The following is a 22,554-nucleotide window of genomic DNA, read 5'->3' as shown; positions in this document are numbered from 1 at the left end:
TATTGAATTATGTAAAACGTATAAAATTATGTTTTAATATAAGAAAAATATAATTTATAGCTTCTTTTAAAAGTTAAAACGTTATAACTTAGATATTAAGAAAATTAGTTAGTTTATTTAAAGTTAATTTGTTCATAAAGTTTTGATTTTAAACTTGCTAACTCACAAGCAATAAAATAAAATTGATTCTTAAGGGATGCTTAAAATCGTTTCTTATTTACTACTAAAATATTAAAATTGATAAATAGACTTTAGCATTAATCAATAAATCATTGTTGCTTTTAGAGCTTAAAAAAAAGAATGACTTTGAAAACAGCATGCATTTAATACCTTTGTCTGTATTTAATGATTATCAGTATGTTAAAACAAACATTGTAACTGACAACTTTTTACTAAGTCTTCAAAGGTTAAAAGTCGATTTAATTTGTTACAAAGTTTTAATGTAGTCAGAATAATCGCAGTTTTATTTTATCATAACTATTTTGTAGCAACTAAGAAAGTAATTCATTCGTAGAATGATTTCGTATCTAAAGAATGCTTCTGTTAATCTTCGTAGTTTGATATTTCATAAAATGGTTGTTTTAATCGTTCTTAAATGTACGAGCATACTTAGAAAACATGGATAAAAAAAAACAATATTTTAAAAGCTTAGTTTATTAGTTTATTAAAGTTAAGCAAGGGATAAGCTTTAAATTGTTATAAACTGTAAACTTTCAACAGAAGGTTTTTTTTTATACATATTTGAATGTTCTACATAAAAGAAAATTAAAAATTTTTATTAACGTAAGTAGAGGTTTTTATAAAATAATAATATTTGATTATAAAAAAGTAAAAGCGATATATTTACCGAAAGAAAATTAAAAAAATTTAATAAACTTAAGTAGAGGTTTTTATAAAATAATACTTAAATATAAAAAAATAAAAGCGAAATATGTTTACCGAAAGATTTTTTCGTACAGCAGGTCCTTAGACCAAACGTTTTGAGCGTTTTTCTTTTATTCTACAGTAAACAATATTATTCTACAACAGGGTTTATTATATTGCCCCTCAATTGTGATCAATTTCTAAATATCTTAAAAAGGGAGTTTATGAAAATGAGTTTAATAGTTTTTGGTCTACAATACTATAACAAATTAAAATTCTATTAAGTCTAATAGTTTAAAAAATTAATTTAGTAAATTTAAAATTCATACAAAAACTATTTAACTTCACTTATAAAAAGTTGTTGCAGATTTATATTTCAAAAAGCAACAATTTATTATTCCTGGATAACAGGTTAAAATTTATAAGCTTATCTTAACAATGGCTTGCTTTTATTTTAACAACTTTTGTCATCCATTTAGGAACGCATTACATTTTTGGAGTAGTTTCTACAAATAGCTTAATTGTAAATTCTCAAATCATGTTCAGAATATGGATCATACATTTGTTGCAAATTTTGTAAAGTAGTTTTTCTTCTCAGTCTTATACTTTATTTATAAGACATTTTTAACAATTTATACACATTTGCAAATCATAAAAGTTAACTTTAAAAAAATATATTTGAAAGTGATATGTCTAAGAGAAAAATTTTATGAATAAGTTTGATAATTTTAAGCATTTTTACAAACTAAAAGTGGGCAACGTATCCTAATGCAGAAATTTTAAGCATACGATAGATACTTAAAATTTAAAAAATTGTTCAAAACAAGTACAATTGCGTTTTTTTTAAATCTTAGTTTGAATTTCAGTACACAGTATTTTTTAAAATGATTATTTCACTGCAACTTTGCAAGTTTATTTTAAACTACGTGGTCCGCGGAAGGCTTTTTAGGTGAACTTTGCCCGCCGACTAAAAATGTTATACAACAATATCCGTAAACATACTCAAACATGGTAGTTAAAGTCTGAGAAATGTTTTATCAATAATGCATAAGGAAAGATCAAAATTTTAAAATTAATTTATCTTTAAAATTTGTACCCGAATAAGCAATAAATTGCATACTAAAAAAACAACAACTTAAAACTTTATAATTGATAGGTTAAAAACGAATAGTTTTTATTTTTCCTTAAAAACAATATCCATAAAGTTTTTAAACAATTAAGTCCGAGTAGTTTTAAGTTTGTTTGTTGTGTACTTTTATACTGTTTTTTTTTTTATTGAACTTAGTTTGAACTAAAAATTGAGGTGTTTTTAAAACATTTAATCTTCAGTTGAAAATATAATTTTACTTATAAAAATGTTTAATTTTCAAAAACAACTTGAAAGACGTTGAGTATTTTTTTACCAGATATATTTTTTCACTTTATACAAAAGCATACACAATAAACGTTTTACATTTTATATCGATAAAACGCTTGTATATAACGTGAAAAAGTACTCTGAAATATGTATTTTATGCGTAAAGGCTGTAAAACTTAAACAATCGCTTGCGTAAGTAGACATATAAAAAAGTTAAATATAAAAACAAAAATTGAAAAATACGAACTAAAAACAAAGTTAAAAATAAAATTTATTACCTAATTTTGCTTTAATATAGTAAACAAGAAACCTTTTTCCCTAAGGACGACCAATTTAGTATATCATTTTATTTAAGCTAACGGAATGTTTTTACACAAACAACTTATAAATAAAAATATAACTCATTTAATAACTGTTATTAATTAACTGTCACATAAACTTTGTGAGATAAAAGGACAGCATAAATATTTTCTTTGATATAAACTCTAAAACTTTTTTTTTTCAGAGTAGTAAAAACTTTTATTCTTCACATTCGAAAATTATCCCTACTGTAAGTTGTTTGAAGTTTTTCAATGATAAAAGTTAAATTTCCGCTTAAACAATAAAATAAATTTTATTATATTTTGTTTAACTATCGATTATTTAGTTCGGAAGACTTTGAAGATTTTAAAAGTTTTCTTCGTAAAGCGAAGTTGTCTGAATAAAGGAAAATAAACTTTTAGCCTACCTGTCTTAGTTGACATTAAAAATACCACTAAGTAATTTGTTCCCTTTATATAAGTAGGTTTTATTTATATTTTATAGAAAGTAAAACACATTTATACTCAATTTTTTTTATACATTTACAGAAAAGTTCAAAGCGTAAAAACTCGTTGAGATAGTAATGTGTTTTTCATTATATATATATTTTTAATAGCTTATTATTTCAACACTTTAATTAGTAAACTAAGTTTCAGTCAATAGTTTACTAATAAAAGCCTTGAAAAAATAAACTATGTTATTTATTCTCTTGAATTTGAGATCTCTATATATTGTTTTCAAAAAATCTAAATATATATATTATTTTAATTTCAAGTTTTAGGAATCTCATAAGTTATATACTTTCAAAACTTTTATAAACAAAAAGTATATCTAAAAACTTAATAAATAAACTGTTTACTCCTTTTGTAGAAGATGATAAAACAGTTTGACCATGTTTAAAAAAAAAACCTTAGTAACACAGTAGGTTTAAATTAAAAATATGAAAGTTATGATGTTTGTTAAATTGCACAAAACTAGGTTTTATGCTGAATCAGATAAAAATCTGAATTCTATATGCTTTGATTTTAAAGCTTTTATACTTAGAATGCTTAAAATTAAATCGAAGACTAATACTAATTTCATAGTTGATACAAGTATGTTTTTAAAAACCGCTTTAATCAAAGGTTTGTTTTGAGAAAATGTTGCTGAGATATTTACAAACAAATTAAAAAACATGCACCTGGTTTATGTTTGCAAAACATTTAAGACTCTGTCACAGTGCAGCTTTTTTAGTTAAAAAACCAATCAACTGGAAAATGTAAAAGTCATTTCCGAGTTAAGCAAGTTGAGTTTGGTTTGATGTTGATTCACAACAGCTTTTAAATGATAGCGCATATACTGTGTAGCCTAAAAGTGGGTCATTAAAAACATTAAAACAAAACGGATGAGAAAAAATTTAAAAACACGACAAAAAAACTTACTCTTATTTTTAAACCCTTTGTAATAGATTTACTGCTTACTAAAACTAATAATAAAATTTATACTTGTTTTAATAAGTATGCAAATATAAGTGAGACCTTTAAAAAAAATAGATTAAGTCTATTGTAATACAGTCAGTAGTTGTAAAAGTGTAGGACTAGGTTATAATAAAAGCTTGTATCGATAACTGATATTTATACATACTTAAGTTTAAAAAAAAGTTTAATGAGCGTGACATATTGTTGAAAATTAAATCTTTGTACTTGCTTGTATTACAATGCAATCAATATAAATTTGCACAACTGATATGAAATTACGCTACAAAGCATTCTTTAATGCCATATGTCTTAGTTCTTTTTCGCCAAGACTACAATTGAATCTGTTTATTAAAACAAAAGATCAAAAATTTTATTTTATTATCAGGCGTACAAATATCAAAAACTCATTATTCACATCAGACTAGCGGCGCCAGACTTAGGTGTTTCCCCTTAAGTAATCAATGAAAGTATTATGATTCTTGGCATTTGATGCTGAATCTAATGATGGTGCTGTAATAATTTTTTTACAAAACATAGGTTTAGGTTGAAATTACAAATAAAACAAACAAAATAACTTGTAAAAATATAAGTATTTGTTCAATAGCGTATATCGTAAATAAGACGTTGATTTTTTTTGTTAAATTTTAGCGAGTATAAAGTTTTGACATACCATTTAAATAATCATATCATTAAAACAATCATTGAAAACTATAAAAATGATAATCTTTTATAATATTATAAGCCTAGCAAAGACTTAAATAAATAAAACAGTTCACTTATGAGTATGTTAATTCTATAAACTAACATATCCGGCGGAAAACTTAGTAATACTACGTTTAAAACGTGTAAGTAAATATTTAACTAAAAGATTAAACCAAAAACTACTAGAAACAGTTTAACTTTAAGCAAATGTTTTTTTTAAACCATCCAATACCTTTATATTGATTTTTTGTTATTTGGAATATTACAATATGATAAAAATCCATATTGTAGAATATATTAAATATGTGATGTTTTTTTAAGCTTAAATATTTAAATTTTATGAAGATAAACTTTAATTTAAACACAAATTTTATCAGGTTTTTTCACTTGTTTTCGTGTTAATTTTATTCAGTTTTTGATTTGATAGTTAAAAACATAGTTTGTTTGTTATATTTTTAAAATACATGTGGAAAATGTTTGTAATAAAAAAAAGTTTCTTGCAAAAACTTGTGCTTTTTTAAATTCTAAGTTTTATTTACTTTAAAATTGAAATTTTATTTGAGATTTAAAAACACTGCTTTTAATATTCAAAATAAATTAATTAACAATAAAATAACTTCAGTGTTTTTCAACTACATATGGTATAAACAGAATAAAATTAAAGTTAAAAAGTATACCATAATTAACAAGTTTAAAGAAGCTAATTTTAAGCAAACTTTTATTAGTTTATAAAAAAAGAGTTAGATTAACTCTGTTTTTTGTTAATATGATATTATTATTATTTTTAATTTTACAGGGTTTTAAATAGCTACAAAACCGTTATAAATCTAGTTTTTATTGTTTTCAATCTTGTAAACAAAATAAACAATACTGATTGCTTTCTAAAAATAGCTTTTTATAAGAAACGATTTCCTTATGCTTCTATTGAAAGGACTTTAATACATTTTTTTTTGTTTGAATAAAACAAAGCTCTACCTGATACCTTTTTAGTAGACACCTTGTAAAAAGTTTACACTTGTCTTTTTTTTCTTTTAGTATTTAAATGTTTTTTGTAAACCTTTGTAAAATTTGCTATAACAAGTCAGTTAATGTAAAGTGAACGTGAAAATTTTATAATTGTATTTCTGTATTTAAATTGAAATTGCTTGAATAAAACAGTTTTTCAAGTCGTTGATAATTTTACACACAATTTCATAAACTAGTGAGAAACAATTAATTTTGAAACAAAACCTGAAATTTATGTCATAATTTACTTAAGGTCGTAAATAAAACTTAAGTTTGAAAAGACAACAAAAACTAAAGTTTTTCTAAAATGTTTAATTTATATAGTTTAATGTACAAGTTTTTACTTTAGCGTCACGAATAAACTTGGGACTACAAAAACAGCTTATTTAATAAATCATATAAATTTTTTATAGGTAAAAATAATAGAACGTTTCATATATTAATTAATTTTGTAATACAATCAAATATTATTATATGTACCAACACAAAATAAAAGGTCAAAATCTATCATAATATTGTTTAGTTTACAACAGTCAACTTATTCGTGTGAAAATAAAGCTAAGGCATGCATGTAATGCACTTTAAAAATGTTGCCTATCAAGTTATGTAATTTACCTTGATAATAGCAGAAGAAAGATGTAAACATTGTGTTTGTAAAAACCCTAAACAATTAGCATTTCAACTTGAAGATTTAAGTATGTAATACTTGAAAAGTAAAACTACTTTTAGTTAATTTTCTTAACAAGTATTTCAAAAATAAATCACTTTTAAAAGTGATAAAACGCTCAATTTTAAATTTTTAATGTAAAGCTTTCATTTTATAATTATAAATTAAACTTAGTAAAATACAATTTAACCTGAATTTATTTTGTACAAGCTACTTTTTTAATAGTATTCTTTTTGTTAATTAAAATAAGAGTTATAAAACATACCATGTTTTGTTGTCTAAATTGTATGAAAAATAAACATTTCACAGTTTAAAACTTATAGCTTAAGTATTTATATATAACAAAAATAAACTAGTAAATTCTTTAAAGTTTGTTTATTTAAGTGTTTCACACAAATTCAGAATAATACATAACATTAATCAAATAAAAACTTTATAAAATTTATTTACTAAATCTCTGATAATAATACTTACAAGATGGTTAATTTTTTAAATTTACGTCAATAGCAGATTATAAACTAGCGAAAAAAATCCGGATTTCAGAATTAAGTTACTTAAGAAAATTAGGAAGCACACGACTAGATAAGCGTGGTTTTTGTAGACCACCAGTTTGGAATTATTACAACAACTGTCACAAAAAGCTGCGTCAACAAAACGCGTAACCCTTGATCGGTTAAATATTTATGCCGTGGCGAATATACAGCGCATCGGCAGATTCTCTTTATTGCGTCATTTTGTAAATTTGTTATCTTAGCAGTAAATTTTAACTGCCCGACTGATTGCGGTTATGCTTTTTTATTTACCATGATCAAACAGTAAGTTTTTAAAAGTTTGATTAATCGATGGTTACTTACCTATTGAACTTTTAAGCAAGAAGACAACAAAACTTTTGAAATAAAAGTTTATGTTTCAACAAAAAATTAAATGATGTTGTGTAGCTTGATAATATATGCTTAACAACCGCATATTGAAGCTTACCTAGTACTTTAAACAAAAAGATAAATTTTAAATTTAATGTTTAAAAACAATAAGTTTATACAAGTTTGTTTTTTAAAGTGAGCAAACTAACTTTAAATCATTTTTGAAATATTTTTGATTAATTGTAGAACATTTAGATTGTGATTTAAAAGCTTTACTAAAACAAAACATTTTTATGTACTTGACTCCTATCATAACAAAATATTTTTCTATAAAAACTTTAAAACTTGTTATCGATACTTATCTAGTGCGCTGTGATAGTTTATTATCGATAAAAATGTGCTAATTGTACATGCTAGCAAGTAATTTATGCTGCTTAATAGATCAATCGCTGATAGGTCTGTGGGAAAAACTACTTGCAAAGTTAAACATGAGAAATTTTTTGCTAAAAATATTGTTTTGTACTGGTTTTTGCTTTAACGTGTGTATAAAATGGCATGAGGTTTCAAGCAAAACTTATCTAAATATCTTTTAAAGTTGTGCATAAATATAAACGAAGTTGAATTACTTTACTTTAACATGTTTGTGATTCTCTTTTATAATTAAATTTTACGTTTACTCAAAAACTTTCTCAATTAAAGACATCTTTAAAATCTGCCAGAGCAACAACCGCAGCTTGAAAGAACCAGGCCAGTATAACTTTATTATTCATATCTGCCTCGTGGCGCCAGACAAAGGGGCCTTCCCTCCGGCAATCAGTGGAAAAGTGACATATGCCGCGATGCTTGTGGCCGCAATGATTTGCTTGATGCTGCGAGCCGGGTGCGACCGACGAGCGCTTTGAAATCTGTTTGCGCTGTTAAAAGTTTCTTTGCTCGCGTAAAGTTTCAGGAAATGAAAATCACGACGCGGCTGGCTTTTTAACACATGGGGTTGTAATTTTACACCTAATCGATTTTCAGCGTAACACTTGAGCTCTCTTTTTGGAATTTTAGACTTAAAAGTGTTTTTTAGAAAAGAAGACAGTTCAAAGTAAAACAAAAATCAAAAAGACAAAGCTAAATTGTTAATTATATTATTTAATAGTGGTTAGTCTTATTCAAAGGTATTGCATAGCCATATATTAAAAATAAAGAATAATAGTTATTATGTTTTCAGTAAACAACAATTCAATTGACTAATACTAGTTTAATTTTAAACAAATAGTTTTTATTAATAAGCTTATAAAACAATTTATTTCATAAAGTCTAGCTAAAAACCACGCATTGTACTTAATTTGCGCTTTTTATTTAAAATTCTTTCATGAGTTGAAACTAGTACACAAATTAATATAAAAATAAAAACCAAGCTTTCTTTATTATTAACATTGTTATTTAATTAGTGTAAGCGATCTGGTCATAGACATGCTGTATAACTTCCGTATGAAATATTTTAGTGTATAGAAAAATTAATTAACATTTTACCAACTGTGTTTTATAGTTTTAAAATATCTAAAAGTTAAAAACTAAAGAAGATATTTTGTAATTTAAAAACTAATTTTCTTTGAGAATTAAAAAAAAAAGATTTTGGATCATATGCAAGATCATTTGAAAAAAAGTAAAAAGTATAAAAATAAAAACTATAAAATTTCAATTTAGAATAACTTTTTACCAAAACTTTTGAAGAAACCAAAATCAAAGGCGTATAGTTAAAAATGCTTATAAAAAAACAAGCTCTCACAGTGAAACAAAAAAAAAATAATAAAAAAAATCACATTTAAAATACCGCAAAACTGCTAAAAATTTGAAATTTGTTTTAAACTTAAATAACTTGTTATCAAACACCTTTAATAAAATATACCAAAAATTTAACGCATTGTTATAAGCTTTTGAAAAACTTTTTTTCTTAAGTTTTCATACCAGTAAGAGTACAAAAAAAATACAAAAAATATATCCCCTTGAGTATCGAACGCAATTAGTTTTATGATTCTTCGTAGTTCTATTCAAGCTAGCTATTTCCTAATAGTACTTACACAATCATTGTTTTGGTATGAAAACACTTCTCACGTGACTCCTTCGTCTGACCTTGCTTCTTATCTGAAAAGAAATCTTTGTGATGTCATACATATCGTCCACTACGACCTGCTGCAGCATCTCCATTTGCCCCATTATTTTTGGCAGCCTGATTTCGGGGTTGCCGGTCACCGAAAGGCCCACGAGCTGATGAAGTTTCAGCACGTGTTGAGAGAGCGTGGTGATGTCATTGTTGTCCACGTGCAAGTGACGTAGCTGGCTCAGCTCGTAAACCCCTTGGGGAACCTCAACAAGCCCGCAGTCGTTCAGTGAAAGCCTCCGCAGCTTGCGTAGCTTCGCGATGGAGGCGCTGTCTATTTCAATGTCGATGTTTCCACCGAGCGCCAGGACGACCAAATGACTGGAAATTTGAACGATTTCCTGCGGAAGCCTTTTGAGTCCGCAGCAACCGAGGTCTATAAACTGTAAAGAGTGCATAGAGGTAATAGCAGAAAAATTTGTGAGGTTGGGATTGTTAGCAAGGCCGAGGAATGAAAGTTTTTTGAGCCTAGCCCAAGACTCAGGAACTTCTTCGAGGTTGCAACCCCACATGTTTATAGCTTGCAAGTTTTCTAGTTTTCCCAGCACGTCCGCGTCTTTGAGGTTAGGGTTGTAATTAAAGCTGACGGCTTGAACTTCTCGGAAAGCGTAGTACTCAATTTCCAGTATAGACTCTGGCACAGAGGATAAATGTGTGTTGTCCATTTCTAAAGTTTCCAGGTTTAAGTTATGAAAGTCATTCATTTCCCACTCAACCGGTTCGAAATACTTCATCAACGTCTGCAAATCGACTTTCCGTTCTTTTTTGATGAGGTAAGACTCGTCGTTTTCTATTCCGCTCACTAATGAGTTTCGACAAGTAGACGAAGTTGAACAGCTGCCTACTTCTTTCTAAAATAAAACATTTAAATAAGGTTCTAAGTAAAAAACAGCATAAAATTTATAAATAAATTTAAAACAGTATAGTAAAGTAATGAGAGCTTAAGTAAAACACCATCTTTTAATAAATAACCTTATTAATTACTTGTAAACAAAATGAAATTTCACTATCAACATTTTTCTAAGCAATGTACTGTTGAAAATAGAATTGCTATTTAAACAAAAATAATTTATCGTTAGGGAAATAAAGTAAACGAACTAAAACCTAAGGTAAAAAAATTTAAAAATTTTTAAAAGTTCATGTTACTATGAAAGTAGTTATTATTAAAATATAATATAAAACAAAAGCTTAGCAATTACGAAAGCTTAAAAACTTTTATTCCTATCTGTCCAAAAAGTTTAATTATAGCTATACTGTAAACTAATATATAACTTTAGTAATTTTTGTTTTCTAACCTGTTTAAGATTTTCATTAAAGTCATCATAAACTTCTTTTAATCTTTTATTGTCGCTCGCTGCCGTTAAATTTCTTATGGCTTTCTGGAAAATGTCAATTTTCCCACATCCTATTGCTTCAGCCATAATAATTTCATCTTTGAATTTTTCACGACCCAAAAAAACTGCTGAATCGCTCACCATTTCAACTTTGTATCACAAGCAGACGCACAGTGCTGTAGTAAGTAACAAATGCGTTGAATAAATGTCTACACTGCACAACGTTTTACTCCTTTTTTCTGCTTCTCTTTTTTTCTCTACCAACTGCGCGCAATGTGGTTTTCTCATTTTTTATTAGTTGATTGTTTCAGAAGAGTCTTTTCTTTAATTCTTATGAAATGTTTATAAATATTACAGAAAAAAAAATTTAGATAACTTGAAACATTTACTATTATAGTAATTTTTAAAAAATATAATACTGATTTTTTTATTTAGGTTTTAATAAATATGTATTGTTGCATCATAAACTCAACTTATCAAACTAATAAAAAGACGTTATAACTACTTTCATAATTATATCTTAAAAAAATCATACTTATAGGGTGCTTAAAAATATTAAAAAAGTGATAAAAAGAGGTTTATTTAAAGTTTTTTTACATCGTCTTTTTTGTGAAAGATAATGTTTATTTTCCTTTTTAAGCACAAACTAGCACAAAATTCGATCATACAACTTCGATCATAAGTTTCTGGTCGTATGATCAAAGTTGAACCTTTTTATAACTTGATTTTGCCTCACGGAATACGAAAGTCCAAGCTTAGGTTCAGTTAGACTTTTCGCCGATGTTTTCTTTTACTTTAATTTTTAAGTATAGGTTTTACGAGATTGAGATTATGAATTGTGTAAACATTTTTTTAACTTTAATGTTATAGCTTATCAAAAATAAATAACTAAAAGTTTATTGAATTAAACTCTGGCCTATTTACAAAATATTAGCTTTATAAGGCATTTTAAGGATTAATGTTCAGTTTAAGATAAGTTTAGCAGTCCTTTGGACTCTTACACTGTAACAGCTACTTAATACTTTCAGTTACAACTATATGTAATGATTAATTGCTTATTAGTCACTTCAGTTGTAGCATCCCGCTAAAATCACCGCGTGAGATAATCTTGCTGTCGAACAAACTGCTTTCAACACTGTAAACTTTATGATGGTATTTAAACTTAATTCTTGCTGTGAAATTTTTAAGATTTTTAGTTTTTGTGACTATCAAAGGCAACACACGCACTAACAAGCGTATTAAAAATGGTAACTATCACTATTATTTATACTCTCAAGTATTTGTTTTAAATGAAGTTTTAAAGTTTTTTATTTAAGTATTTTAGAATATATCTTTTTGTAGTAAAAATTAAACTTTGAATTCAGTTTTAGTTGTATTTTAAACTTATAAAAGTTTATACAACTCCGTGAATTTAGAATTAAACTTTAAATACTACTTAACATTGCTTTGTAATAATATTTGCTAAAACTAAATCAACACAATTTTTTTTAAGTATAACTTTTTACGAAAATAATTTAAGACTCTACATTTGATTTAAACGATTACTTTTAATGGTACATAAAATTTACGAAATTAAATTAAGTATAAAAAGCCGTAAATTTTTATTAACTTCAAATTATTTTGAATTGCGTAAAATATAACTTAAAATTTTAGTAACTGAGTACATAGTACTGATTTATTACTATATCTTTTTTTTTACTATTATGTTTAGGTTAAGAAAAATAAACCTTTTTATAGCCTTTTCTCTGTTGTATTCAGAGTTTGACACTATGTAATGTTTTTACGCACTAGAAAGTACCGAAATTATTGTTGGCACAAACATAAGTGAATTATGACGTAATAATAACATTTATAATGTTGACTAAATCTCGGGGAAGTAATTAGAGGCATGCGGCGGTACATTTCCTGCTCACTGAAAGTTTATTTAAAATAAAATCATTGAAATCACAGCTGTTTTGAACAGGTTTAAAATTTAAAGTTTGGTTCAATATATATTAATTGCCTTAGAATCAGAAATTTTCTTAGTTTTTATTTTAAAAGTTTTATTTATTTGATAATTTTTTCAAACTTAATTCTACCTTTTGTTTTTTTATTTAAGATGTAGCGTTGAAACTTTTTTTTTTGATTAGTGCACTCTGATTAGTCTATATAAGGATCTAGGTAAAAGTTAAATAAAAAATGATAATAAAAAGAGTTATGCAAAATATTTAACTTATCTAAGTTTTGTTGTTGTAAACCAGATACTTGAAGTATTGATGAAAACTTTCTCACACTTATTTAATTTTAGCATTTTTTTACAACTTTTAAATGTGTTTTATAGATAATAAAATAAGCTACTAGTCAATAGATTTAATTTTTTTTTTCTTTAGAAATTTTGTCATACCTTGTACGAAATAAGATCTTTAAACAAAGAGCTTCTTTTGAAATCGTTGTTTGTGTTTTAATACAGGTTTGCTTTTATTTTGTAGATTTCAAACAGAACAATATATTTTTAATTTTATAATACTTAAACAATAAATATATAATTTTTAAATACACAAGCCCTGCAAATAGTTAAGTTTTTTCATAAACTTATAAATATAAAAGATAACCAAATAATTTAAAAGTTAACAGCTTTGTTTTTACTTAATGGTTATTGAATACTTTTTAAAAGATCTTTTTAAAGGTTTTTAGCTTATGAAAGCTAGGAATACACGTGATAACTACACAGTAACTTATTTTAATAGGTACTTTTACTATTACAACAAATAATATTTATAGTTTAAACTTTAGAGTTATTTACTGCTTTATAGTTTTGTAAACAGATACCTGTATATTATTTGTGAAAAATATAAAAAGGCATACTTAAAACAAAACACATACAGTAAAACTATTAAAAAATATCAAACTTAGTTAGTTAGATTTAAATTGTAAACATATGGTTAATTATAGTTAAGATATATATATATATATGTATATATATATCTATGTACATATACATGTATATATATTGTTTATTGAACAATAAAAAAGCGCACAAAAATTTGGTCCATGGACCCGGTGTACGAAAAAACCTTTCGGTTATCGAGATAGTTAATCCTATGCTGCAGATAAAAGTTAAAAACAGCAGTTTGTAAGCTTATAAAAAAGAAAAAGTGTACACTTTCAAGCTTCGATTTTTTTTGTTTCTCTAAATAGCTTTATTTAATTATAATAGTTTTTTCATCAAAACAAAAGTATTTTTATACGTTTTAACTTTAAGTTTCTTCACTATTAATATCTAGTTTATACTAAAAAAGACTTTTAGTCCAAGCTTAGTATTATACGTACTTTATTACGTGTAACTCCTTAAAAATTAACTAAATTTAAAAATACTATAAATTAGATATTCTAAACTTAAAGGTAATTTTTTCGTATAAAAATCAGTTATGTTTCTTTTCATAAGAAACATCCTTTAACTAAGAGAAAAAAAACTAACTCAAAATTTCATTGTACTATATATTTTTTAAACATCTAAAATTGATACTTATTAGTATGTTAAAACCGTACGTTAGTTTTGATATAAAGAGGAAAATAGTTAAAACTTCTTTATACTAAAAAAAAACTTATTTAAAAAACGTTTATACTTAAATAAAAATAATCCTACTTACATACTTTTTCTGTTCACCCTGTTATTTGAAATAAAGATATCTACAAAAATTAATTTTCTTGTGTTTATGCGCAAGCAATATAAACCTTCAAACAACTCTAAGTTTGAGTGCAACTAAAATATGGCATTAAGCTGTTTTTTAGTTAAAATATTTTGTTTTAATTAGTTTTCAATAATTAAGTCGTTTAAAAAAACAGTTGCCTTAATTTTTTGTCCTAACAAATACAAAAAGAAGTCTTTAAGTAATTTTAAACAAAGTTTTCTTAGTTGAACACAAAAACTAAAGCAAAAAATGTAAATTTATCTTCAAAAAGACTTGAAACTGTGTTTAAATAAAAAAAAATCTAAAAAAAAACTAAACCAATGCTAGTAAGGCTGATAGCTTTTTTATTATTTTAGTTTATATATTTCTTAAAAAATGTTGAAAAGATTCCACTCATTGAAAGATAATTTACTCTTTTTTTATTAAAAAAACAGGTCTTATAATTTACATCATAAAGTTTAAACATGTATTTGTAAAACTTTATTCCTAACAAAACTCTAGAACAAATAAACAACAAAGTATTATCTTTTACCTCTTTTAAAAAATTTTCCAAAAAGTTTAAATATAGCACTATAAAAAGGTTTATTCGTAAAAATCATTTACTAAATTAACTTTAATCGATTTTCAAAAAAACATGACAGCTTAGTGAAGCACGCGTCATGTTCGTGCATATGTTGCTACTACAAAACCGCAGGTCACAGTTCTTACGTTGCACTCCTGGGATGCTCATAAACCTGTTATAATTCAACGTACAAATAAAAGGAATTAGTTTCGAAAATGTATTTTTTCTAACTTTTAGCACGGAAATTATGGACTCTAGAGCTCCATTACCTGTCAGCTGCAAATTCCAGGCGCTCCTGACTGGATACAATTTAATTTATTTTTATTCTAGATTTCAATTTATAAAACTCATTTTTTGTTTTATTTTTGGGTGTAACACTTTGGTTGGTATACTTAGGTGGTATGTTTGGTTAAAAGTTTTGGGTAAAGTTTGTTAAAAAATGGGTTTAGACGCTATCAATATACAGCTTTATCATTACTATACCTCATTTGCAAAGTTTAAGGAATAAGAAACAGTTCAAAATCTTACTACTGCAGCCGACCCTTCATAACAAGTTAAAAATGTATATGTATATTATAGTACAAGAACAATAAAAATCATAAGTTATTAAATATAAGTACAAGGCTACCAAATTGTAAACCAAATATTCAAAGAACTTACTGAAACATGCTTTTCTAGTTCAAACTATTGCAAAAGTTGGTAAAAGTAAAAACTAAAACTATTTGAAAGTTTAAAATCTAAAATAAACGAAAAAAAAGTCTAGTCAAGCGCAGGTTTTGTAAAACTAGGGGTTAAATAAAATTTAAAGTGTGTTTTAATATTTTCTAAAGCAAACTCAAGGTTTTTTTTAATACTATTTATCCTTATCTAGTAAAGTCGTCTAAGCGTAAAATGTTCTTATGCCTACAAGTCTGGATTACTTATATCTGAATAAGGATTTTTTTCGTCAAATAGTATATAGTGCAAAAATATATAAAAACTAAAACAATTTTTTTTTTCTTTTAATTTATCAACGTTAATTACGTATTTATAAATTCACTTGAGTTAGTTTCTATTTTTGAGCTTGCTTGTATTATTGAAATATCTCGTAAAAATACAGCCAAAATTTCTTACAAATCTTTAAAGTGTTGTTTTTATAGACTGGTTTTAACGTATGTTATGCCGCTTTATAACATATTTTTATCCTGTTTATAATAAAAATTGATATATTTTATTTAGGTTAATAAAAATAATTTGTCAACGCTAAATATTCAAACATTTTACAATAAAAACTAGATATAAATGACTATATGGATTACAAAAACAGGAAGCTAAAATGTTTTGATAAAAAGCAAAGATAAAACATTATTTATATTATGTACAATCATATAAATGCACACTATGTATAAACTGTAAGTAATCATTATAAAAACTAGATTCATTTTATCTATGAAGAATTGACACCACAAATACCAGTGCATTTATGATAAACTTCAAAGAAGTAAGTTGTTTTTTAAGAAATCAAACCAGTATCAAAATTTGCTATAAAAGAAAAACTACTCATTTATCTTACAAAGCACAACTATTTATTGCAAATAATTACTGCTATAAAAAATTAACTCCCTTTAATTTGAAAGTTAAGATAAGAAACTAGAATTAAGAAAAAAACAATGGTAGCTTATTTTTATAACTTTGTTTGTAAACATGTTTAGTCTGTTAGATTTTTAGTGCTTATTTTTAAGTATTTTTTAATATAGTGATAAAGTAGACTCTTTCCATAATTTAAGTTAATCTAAGTTTTATAACTACAGAAGCTTTAAAGAGTTATTAAGTCAAGTTTAATAATAATAAACTTAAAAAGGTACTTTTAGCTTTGAACAATTTTTTTTCTATTAAGGTAAAAAAAGATAAATAACTCAATATAGTGTTATACACCGATAGTTAGTCTGAAAACGAAAACTATCCAGTTGATACTTTTTTTTGTTTTTCTTTTTATTTATAAAGTTTAATTAAGCTACTTACCTGACAAAACTTTATACTAAGACCCAAAACATAAACAAATAAAAAAAGAGCAGTAATTAATTAAGTATTTAATTTTTTATCTACTAATAAAATAGTTTCATTAAATACTTATATTTTGAAGTATAAAATTTATTTTATGTAAAAAGGAATAATGTTTTTTGGCTCTTAGCGCTAAATGATAGCAATAAAATGTTATTTCAGATTTAAATGTGTTAAAAAACACCTGTTAACATTTAAATTGATATTTAAATTAACTTATTCTTCTTTTCTACACAAAATTGGTCTAGTAGATTTTGACGTAGAAAAAGCTTATATTATTCTTACTTTTATAAAAAATACTTTCACAGTCAATTTTTTAAACTATGTTAATTTGGTAATAAAGTTTGTAAAGGTAGCGCATTAAATTTAAGCAAAAATATATGCTTACGGCTTTTGATTATTTTTAGTAAAATAGAAGTGTCAAACTTACTTTGTCATAATACCAAATAAGAGCTCAACTCACTTTAATCAATAAAATCGCTTAAGTAATAAAAAAAGTTTTTTAGGTTAAAGTAAATACTAGTTTTGTATAAGTAACTTATTAGAAATGGTTTATACCATAAGCAAGAGTTCAAAATTAAAAAAGTCTGTTAGTTTTTTAAGTATAATTTAATTACTAGTGTTGTTTTAATTAACAACGTAGTACATTTTTTCTAGTTATAGCAACAAAAGAGGAAAAATTAACAATTGGAAAAGTGCAAAAAAAAAATTAGCTAATCTAAAATTTTGCACCTTTAAATTCTTTTTAAGCAGTTTAATACATAGCTAGTGATTCTAAGCACATCTACTTTGTTTTTTTTTTAAGATTTTTTTTTTGAGTTTACATTTTTTTCTAAAACCACAAGTTAGATTTCAGCATCTGAAAAATATTTGTGACCAAGACTTTTTTAAATAGGTGAATATTTTGTTTCATTTATGTAAAAAGCTAAAATAATAAGTACCAAATTGATATAAATACAATTTTTTATTGTTTTTTATTTAAATTTATCATTAACTTATAAAAAAAAGTATGCATAGAAAATTGTAAGTTGTTTGAAATTTATAAACATACAGTAGAGCAACTTTTATTTACCGTATAGACCCAGTTTTACACAAACTAAAACAAAGTTAAAAAAATTTCTGCTTACATGTTTATTTGTGTTTTATTTTTCATACTATTTTTTAATAAGTGATAAATAAAAAGCTTAAACTTGATTTTTTAGTACAACTGTTTAAAATTACGTGGTCTGCTGAGAAATTTCCTGGTAAATCTGGCCACCGATTGGAAAATTTTCCTATTTCGGACAAAATACTAATCAACAGAACTAATACCAATGATAATGAACTTGATGCTAGAAATAAAAAAATATTTAATTTAACTGAATTTGTTTCAAAAAACTTTAAATTGGCGAGTAACTTTCAAGTTGTTACTTATGACTATCATTTTTTTCTTTTTTTTTGATCATATATGTAAACAAATACAATGGGAGATACTCAAAAAATTATTTTCATTATTACCAATTGTCATCAATAAAACCAATAACTATAAGTTGATTTTCATGGGAGTTTAGGTACATTCTTAACGTGTGAACATTATAATTTGTTAATAAAAACTACTTTACTTTTTTTAAATGGTTGGCAATGCATTAATACATTCAAATAGGATTTATAAAAATTATTTTGTTTTTGAAGTTCATAGAATATTAAGATAAATATTTTGTTTTATCAGTATAAAAATAAGTCAGATACTCATACATTTTTCTATAAACGTTATAATATATTTTCACTGCTTTTCATCAGAAACGTAATACAGACTAAATATTTTTCAGTGTCTTTATTGTCTGCAGAACGTTTCTGATTAAAAGCAGTCAAGATATATTAAAAAGTTTATAAAAAAATTGTTTGAGTACTTTATTTAAATATGTACTGATAAAACAAAATATCTATCTATTTTAAATATCTACCTTAATTTCATACGGACTTCATAAAATAAAGAATGTAAAAACTACTAAATGAAATTTACATAAATACCTTTTAAACTTCAAGTAAAACATCTGTATCAGCAGCAATGCTCAAACTCATTTAACTATATAATTTTTAATCATTGTGACTTTAGAATAAACTTGTTTTACTGATTTATTTTTTATAAAAATCTAAAACATTTTGTTTGCAGTTTTACATCTGTAAAAAGAGAATATTGAAACTTAAATTTAGATAAATGTTTTATAAAAATAGTACGTGTACTTGTATTTTTTATGCCAAAAAACAATTTCTTTGTAATTCGAGGTCTTATTGTTCGATTTAGTTGTTTTTTTTTTGTAAAACAAGGTAAAGTACAAGAAAAGGTGTTTATAACTGTAAAAAAGTTCAAGAGTTTAATTATTCTTTAAAGCTAAATAAATATTTTTAATCGGTAAATTTAATTATAAAAATGATCAAATTTGTGAATTTATCTTCGTTTATAAAATAAACTATTAAAATTTTCTTCAAGACAATAAATCTAAAACTACGTCTATAGTTTCAAGAAGGCTTTCAGACAAAATATTAAAACAATACTTTTGTACCGTTTGTTTTGTCAATTAAATAAACTTAATTGGACTTTTTATGAATATTTAATGTTATTTTTATTTTAAGTTCACGCTTCAATCTATTTTTTAGTTGTTATAAAAGATTACCTGTGTCTTACTTTAACAAAATCCTTCTTTTTTTAAATTTTAAATTTTGACTGTAAAGTTTTTTTCTTTTTTTAGCTCATTATGATTTTAATTTAAGTGTGACTCGACGACCGAGTTGTTTTGTACAGTTAGGTCCTTAGACTAAAATTTTTTTTATCAATTTCGTTTTTCTTTAATAAACTTACTATTTTATAATAAGCGTTAGATAAAGTCAATTATAGAAATTAATAAATTTTCTAGAAGCTAAAGTTTTTATTTTAAAAATTAACTGAGTAAGATAAATTTTAAAAAATGTCTAAACGTAAATAAGTAAAAGCATTTTTTTTGTAATGACTTTAAACTATAAAAAAATTTGAGCTGTTTGTATCACCTGCAGTACTTTATTATTATATTTTAGTTGTTTTAATCTAATAAGAAAAAGTCAGCCATTAATATATAATATTTGTTTTAAATAACTATGTTTTAAACTGCTGATTAATTAATTCAATTTACAACTTATTAAGTCTAAGTCTTTTCCGCAGTAAATAGAGTTGACATACGTAATAAATGTTTTTGCTATTTATGATGGATAATTAATGAATCATGTAATAAGATGATCTCGTATTACAAATTAAAACAAACTTGCAGTAGTTTGCATGACTCCTTGTAATTAGATTATTATTTGATTTAATATAATTGTACCTGTGAAGGAATTATTAAATACTTTTATTAACTAACAATGTTAACGTATAAAATATAACGGTATATAAAACTAGTAAATTTATAAAATAGGTTTTTTTTTTTAAGTCTTACTATATAAATATTAAAAACTTCTTTATTTCAAAAAAAAATTAACAGTTTTTCTAATGTATATAGAGAACTATTTAAAGTGTTTCCATTTTATTTGTTATTTTGTAAAAACATTTGCCTGCAAGAAAAAAAAACATTTACCTTCAACGTCTTCTAAAAAAACTTCTACAAATGTTTTAATTAGAACATATTAAAAACTAAAATAATCACAATGTACTCAATAAACTTAAACTATAATACATATTAGTTAAAAAGTTAAAACTTTTAGCTCAAAACATTAAACAAATAAAGTTATAAAAAACCAATTACTAATGTGCAAATAAAGAAGCAAACAAAATAGTTATACAACTTAAACATATACTTGATATTAAAAAAAAACGTGAAACCGTTTAGTATTTTCAGTATATTACTATTTATAGTCTAAAAATTTATAACTAAAAGTTAAATAGAACTTTTTTTAGTCTATTAATACATTAAGATAAGAATAACCAATATTTTTTTTCAAAACTTTTTAACTTTTTACTAAATGACGTCCCATCAAAAGTTTCATTTCTTTTAAAGCAAGGCTTCCCAAAGTGGGCCATCTTAGCAAGCCAGAGGGCGATAAGTTGCAAAAGGGCCAAAGGGTTGTGACTAAAAAACGAATCATAAGGGGGTTAATTTTAAACTTTTTGACAGTCATAAAAAATCACATCAGTTTTTTTAACAGCAAGTTTGATATTTGATATTTGATCCTGCGTTAACTTTTTTAGTGAATTTTATTTTATAAACATTAAGGATTTACTGTTTTTTGATTAGATGTATAAGTCGTAAAACGTTGCCGAAGTGTCTACAAACTGTTTGAAAAATAAGTTTTTATCTTTTGATACTCGAATTAATTAAACTATAAAATGAATAACTTTTATAAGTTAGTTATACTAAAACAAAAAACATACGATTTTTTTTGACTGTAATAGCTTGCAAAATAAATATCCCTATCAGAAATACTACAACGTTATAGAATTTAAATGGATTTCTAATATGCACTAAGTTGGTTTATGCTATATTTTAACAATTAATAAAAAGTGTTCTAGACGTAACTGTGTGATTTAAAGGACTAACTTAGTACACAAATGTAAGTAATCATGTAAATTTTTATTCAATTTGCTAAAATAAATTGTTTTTATTTTAAGCTTGTCATTCTACTAAAAAAATAAACTTAGACTGTGATATAGAGTATTTTGTTTAAGAATATTTTGCCGTTACTTGTATTTTAGTGTTTATAAGTTAAAGTTTTTAAATTATCTTTTTTAAATGCAGTTTGAAATTAAGATACAGATCAAAACAATTTGCATTAGGACCTCTTTCAATAGTTTATACTAGTTAAAGAACTTAATAAACAATAAATAAGTCTAAGTATATATATACATATTCTAAAGTAGATAAACGTTCTCAATATTTAGTTTTAACTCTTACATTTTCTTTATAAATTTTACAGAAAGTTTATCACTTTGAGATAACAGTCTGTTTAAAATATTAATATTTATTAATTTCAGCGAACTTTTAGTAATAATTTTTAAAGAGAAACTGAAATCATGTTTATAGTGCTTAAAAATTATTCCTAATGAAATTTTAAAGTTTGTCATTGAACATTTATGTAGGCAGCCTTTATTGGTCGAAAATAGTCTTTTGCGGGCCGACCATAGTAAGCTAGCAAGCGGACTTTTTTGGTAACTAGAAAATCAAACCAGGTTAATTATGATTTTCTTTTGTTTAATTTTAAGAGTGGTTTATTATTTTTTGTTTATTCAGCTCCAGGTGTTTTGAAATTTAAGAAAGATTTTAACTTTGATTAATAAGTTTTGAAAGTACTTTAAGTGAAAACAATGAAATAAAACAAAAACTTTGTAGTTTTTGTAACATATAACTTTTTATTTATTTAGTAAGTTTTTATAAAAATTCTTTTAAAGTAAAGTTTGTAATTAAGTTATCAGTACTGTTTAACTCAACGATAAAATAAAAGATCACTAGTAAATGCTAAATATTTAAATGCACTTCTTTAGTTGTTTTTTACATGTTTTTTCTCAAACTATAAAATACGCGAGCCGTATATTGCCAACCAGAGCAATATTGACACATTTTGTTAAATGACCTAAAAAATCTT

At 24.7% G+C, this 22,554-nt stretch overlaps 1 protein-coding gene across 1 annotated transcript; it reads right to left on the bottom strand.

The window, feature by feature from the left end:
* Positions 1 to 8,728: 8,728 nt before the first annotated feature.
* LOC145840689 (uncharacterized) lies at positions 8,729 to 11,012 on the bottom strand. The gene is made up of 2 exons (XM_082948015.1): positions 10,657 to 11,012; positions 8,729 to 10,212 (listed from the first exon to the last, which is right to left on the bottom strand). Exons 1-2 carry the CDS (start codon positions 10,837 to 10,839, stop codon positions 9,286 to 9,288), a joined length of 1,110 nt encoding a protein of 369 aa, XP_082804141.1. The 5' UTR covers positions 10,840 to 11,012; the 3' UTR covers positions 8,729 to 9,285.
* Between the last annotated feature and the right edge of the window lie 11,542 nt (positions 11,013 to 22,554).

Source organism: Thalia democratica, chromosome 7 (genome assembly GCF_965202585.1).
Source record: "Thalia democratica chromosome 7, ktThaDemo2.hap1.1, whole genome shotgun sequence".
Classification (NCBI taxonomy): Eukaryota; Metazoa; Chordata; class Thaliacea; order Salpida; family Salpidae; genus Thalia; species Thalia democratica.
This window is presented reverse-complemented; position numbering and strand designations above follow the sequence as displayed.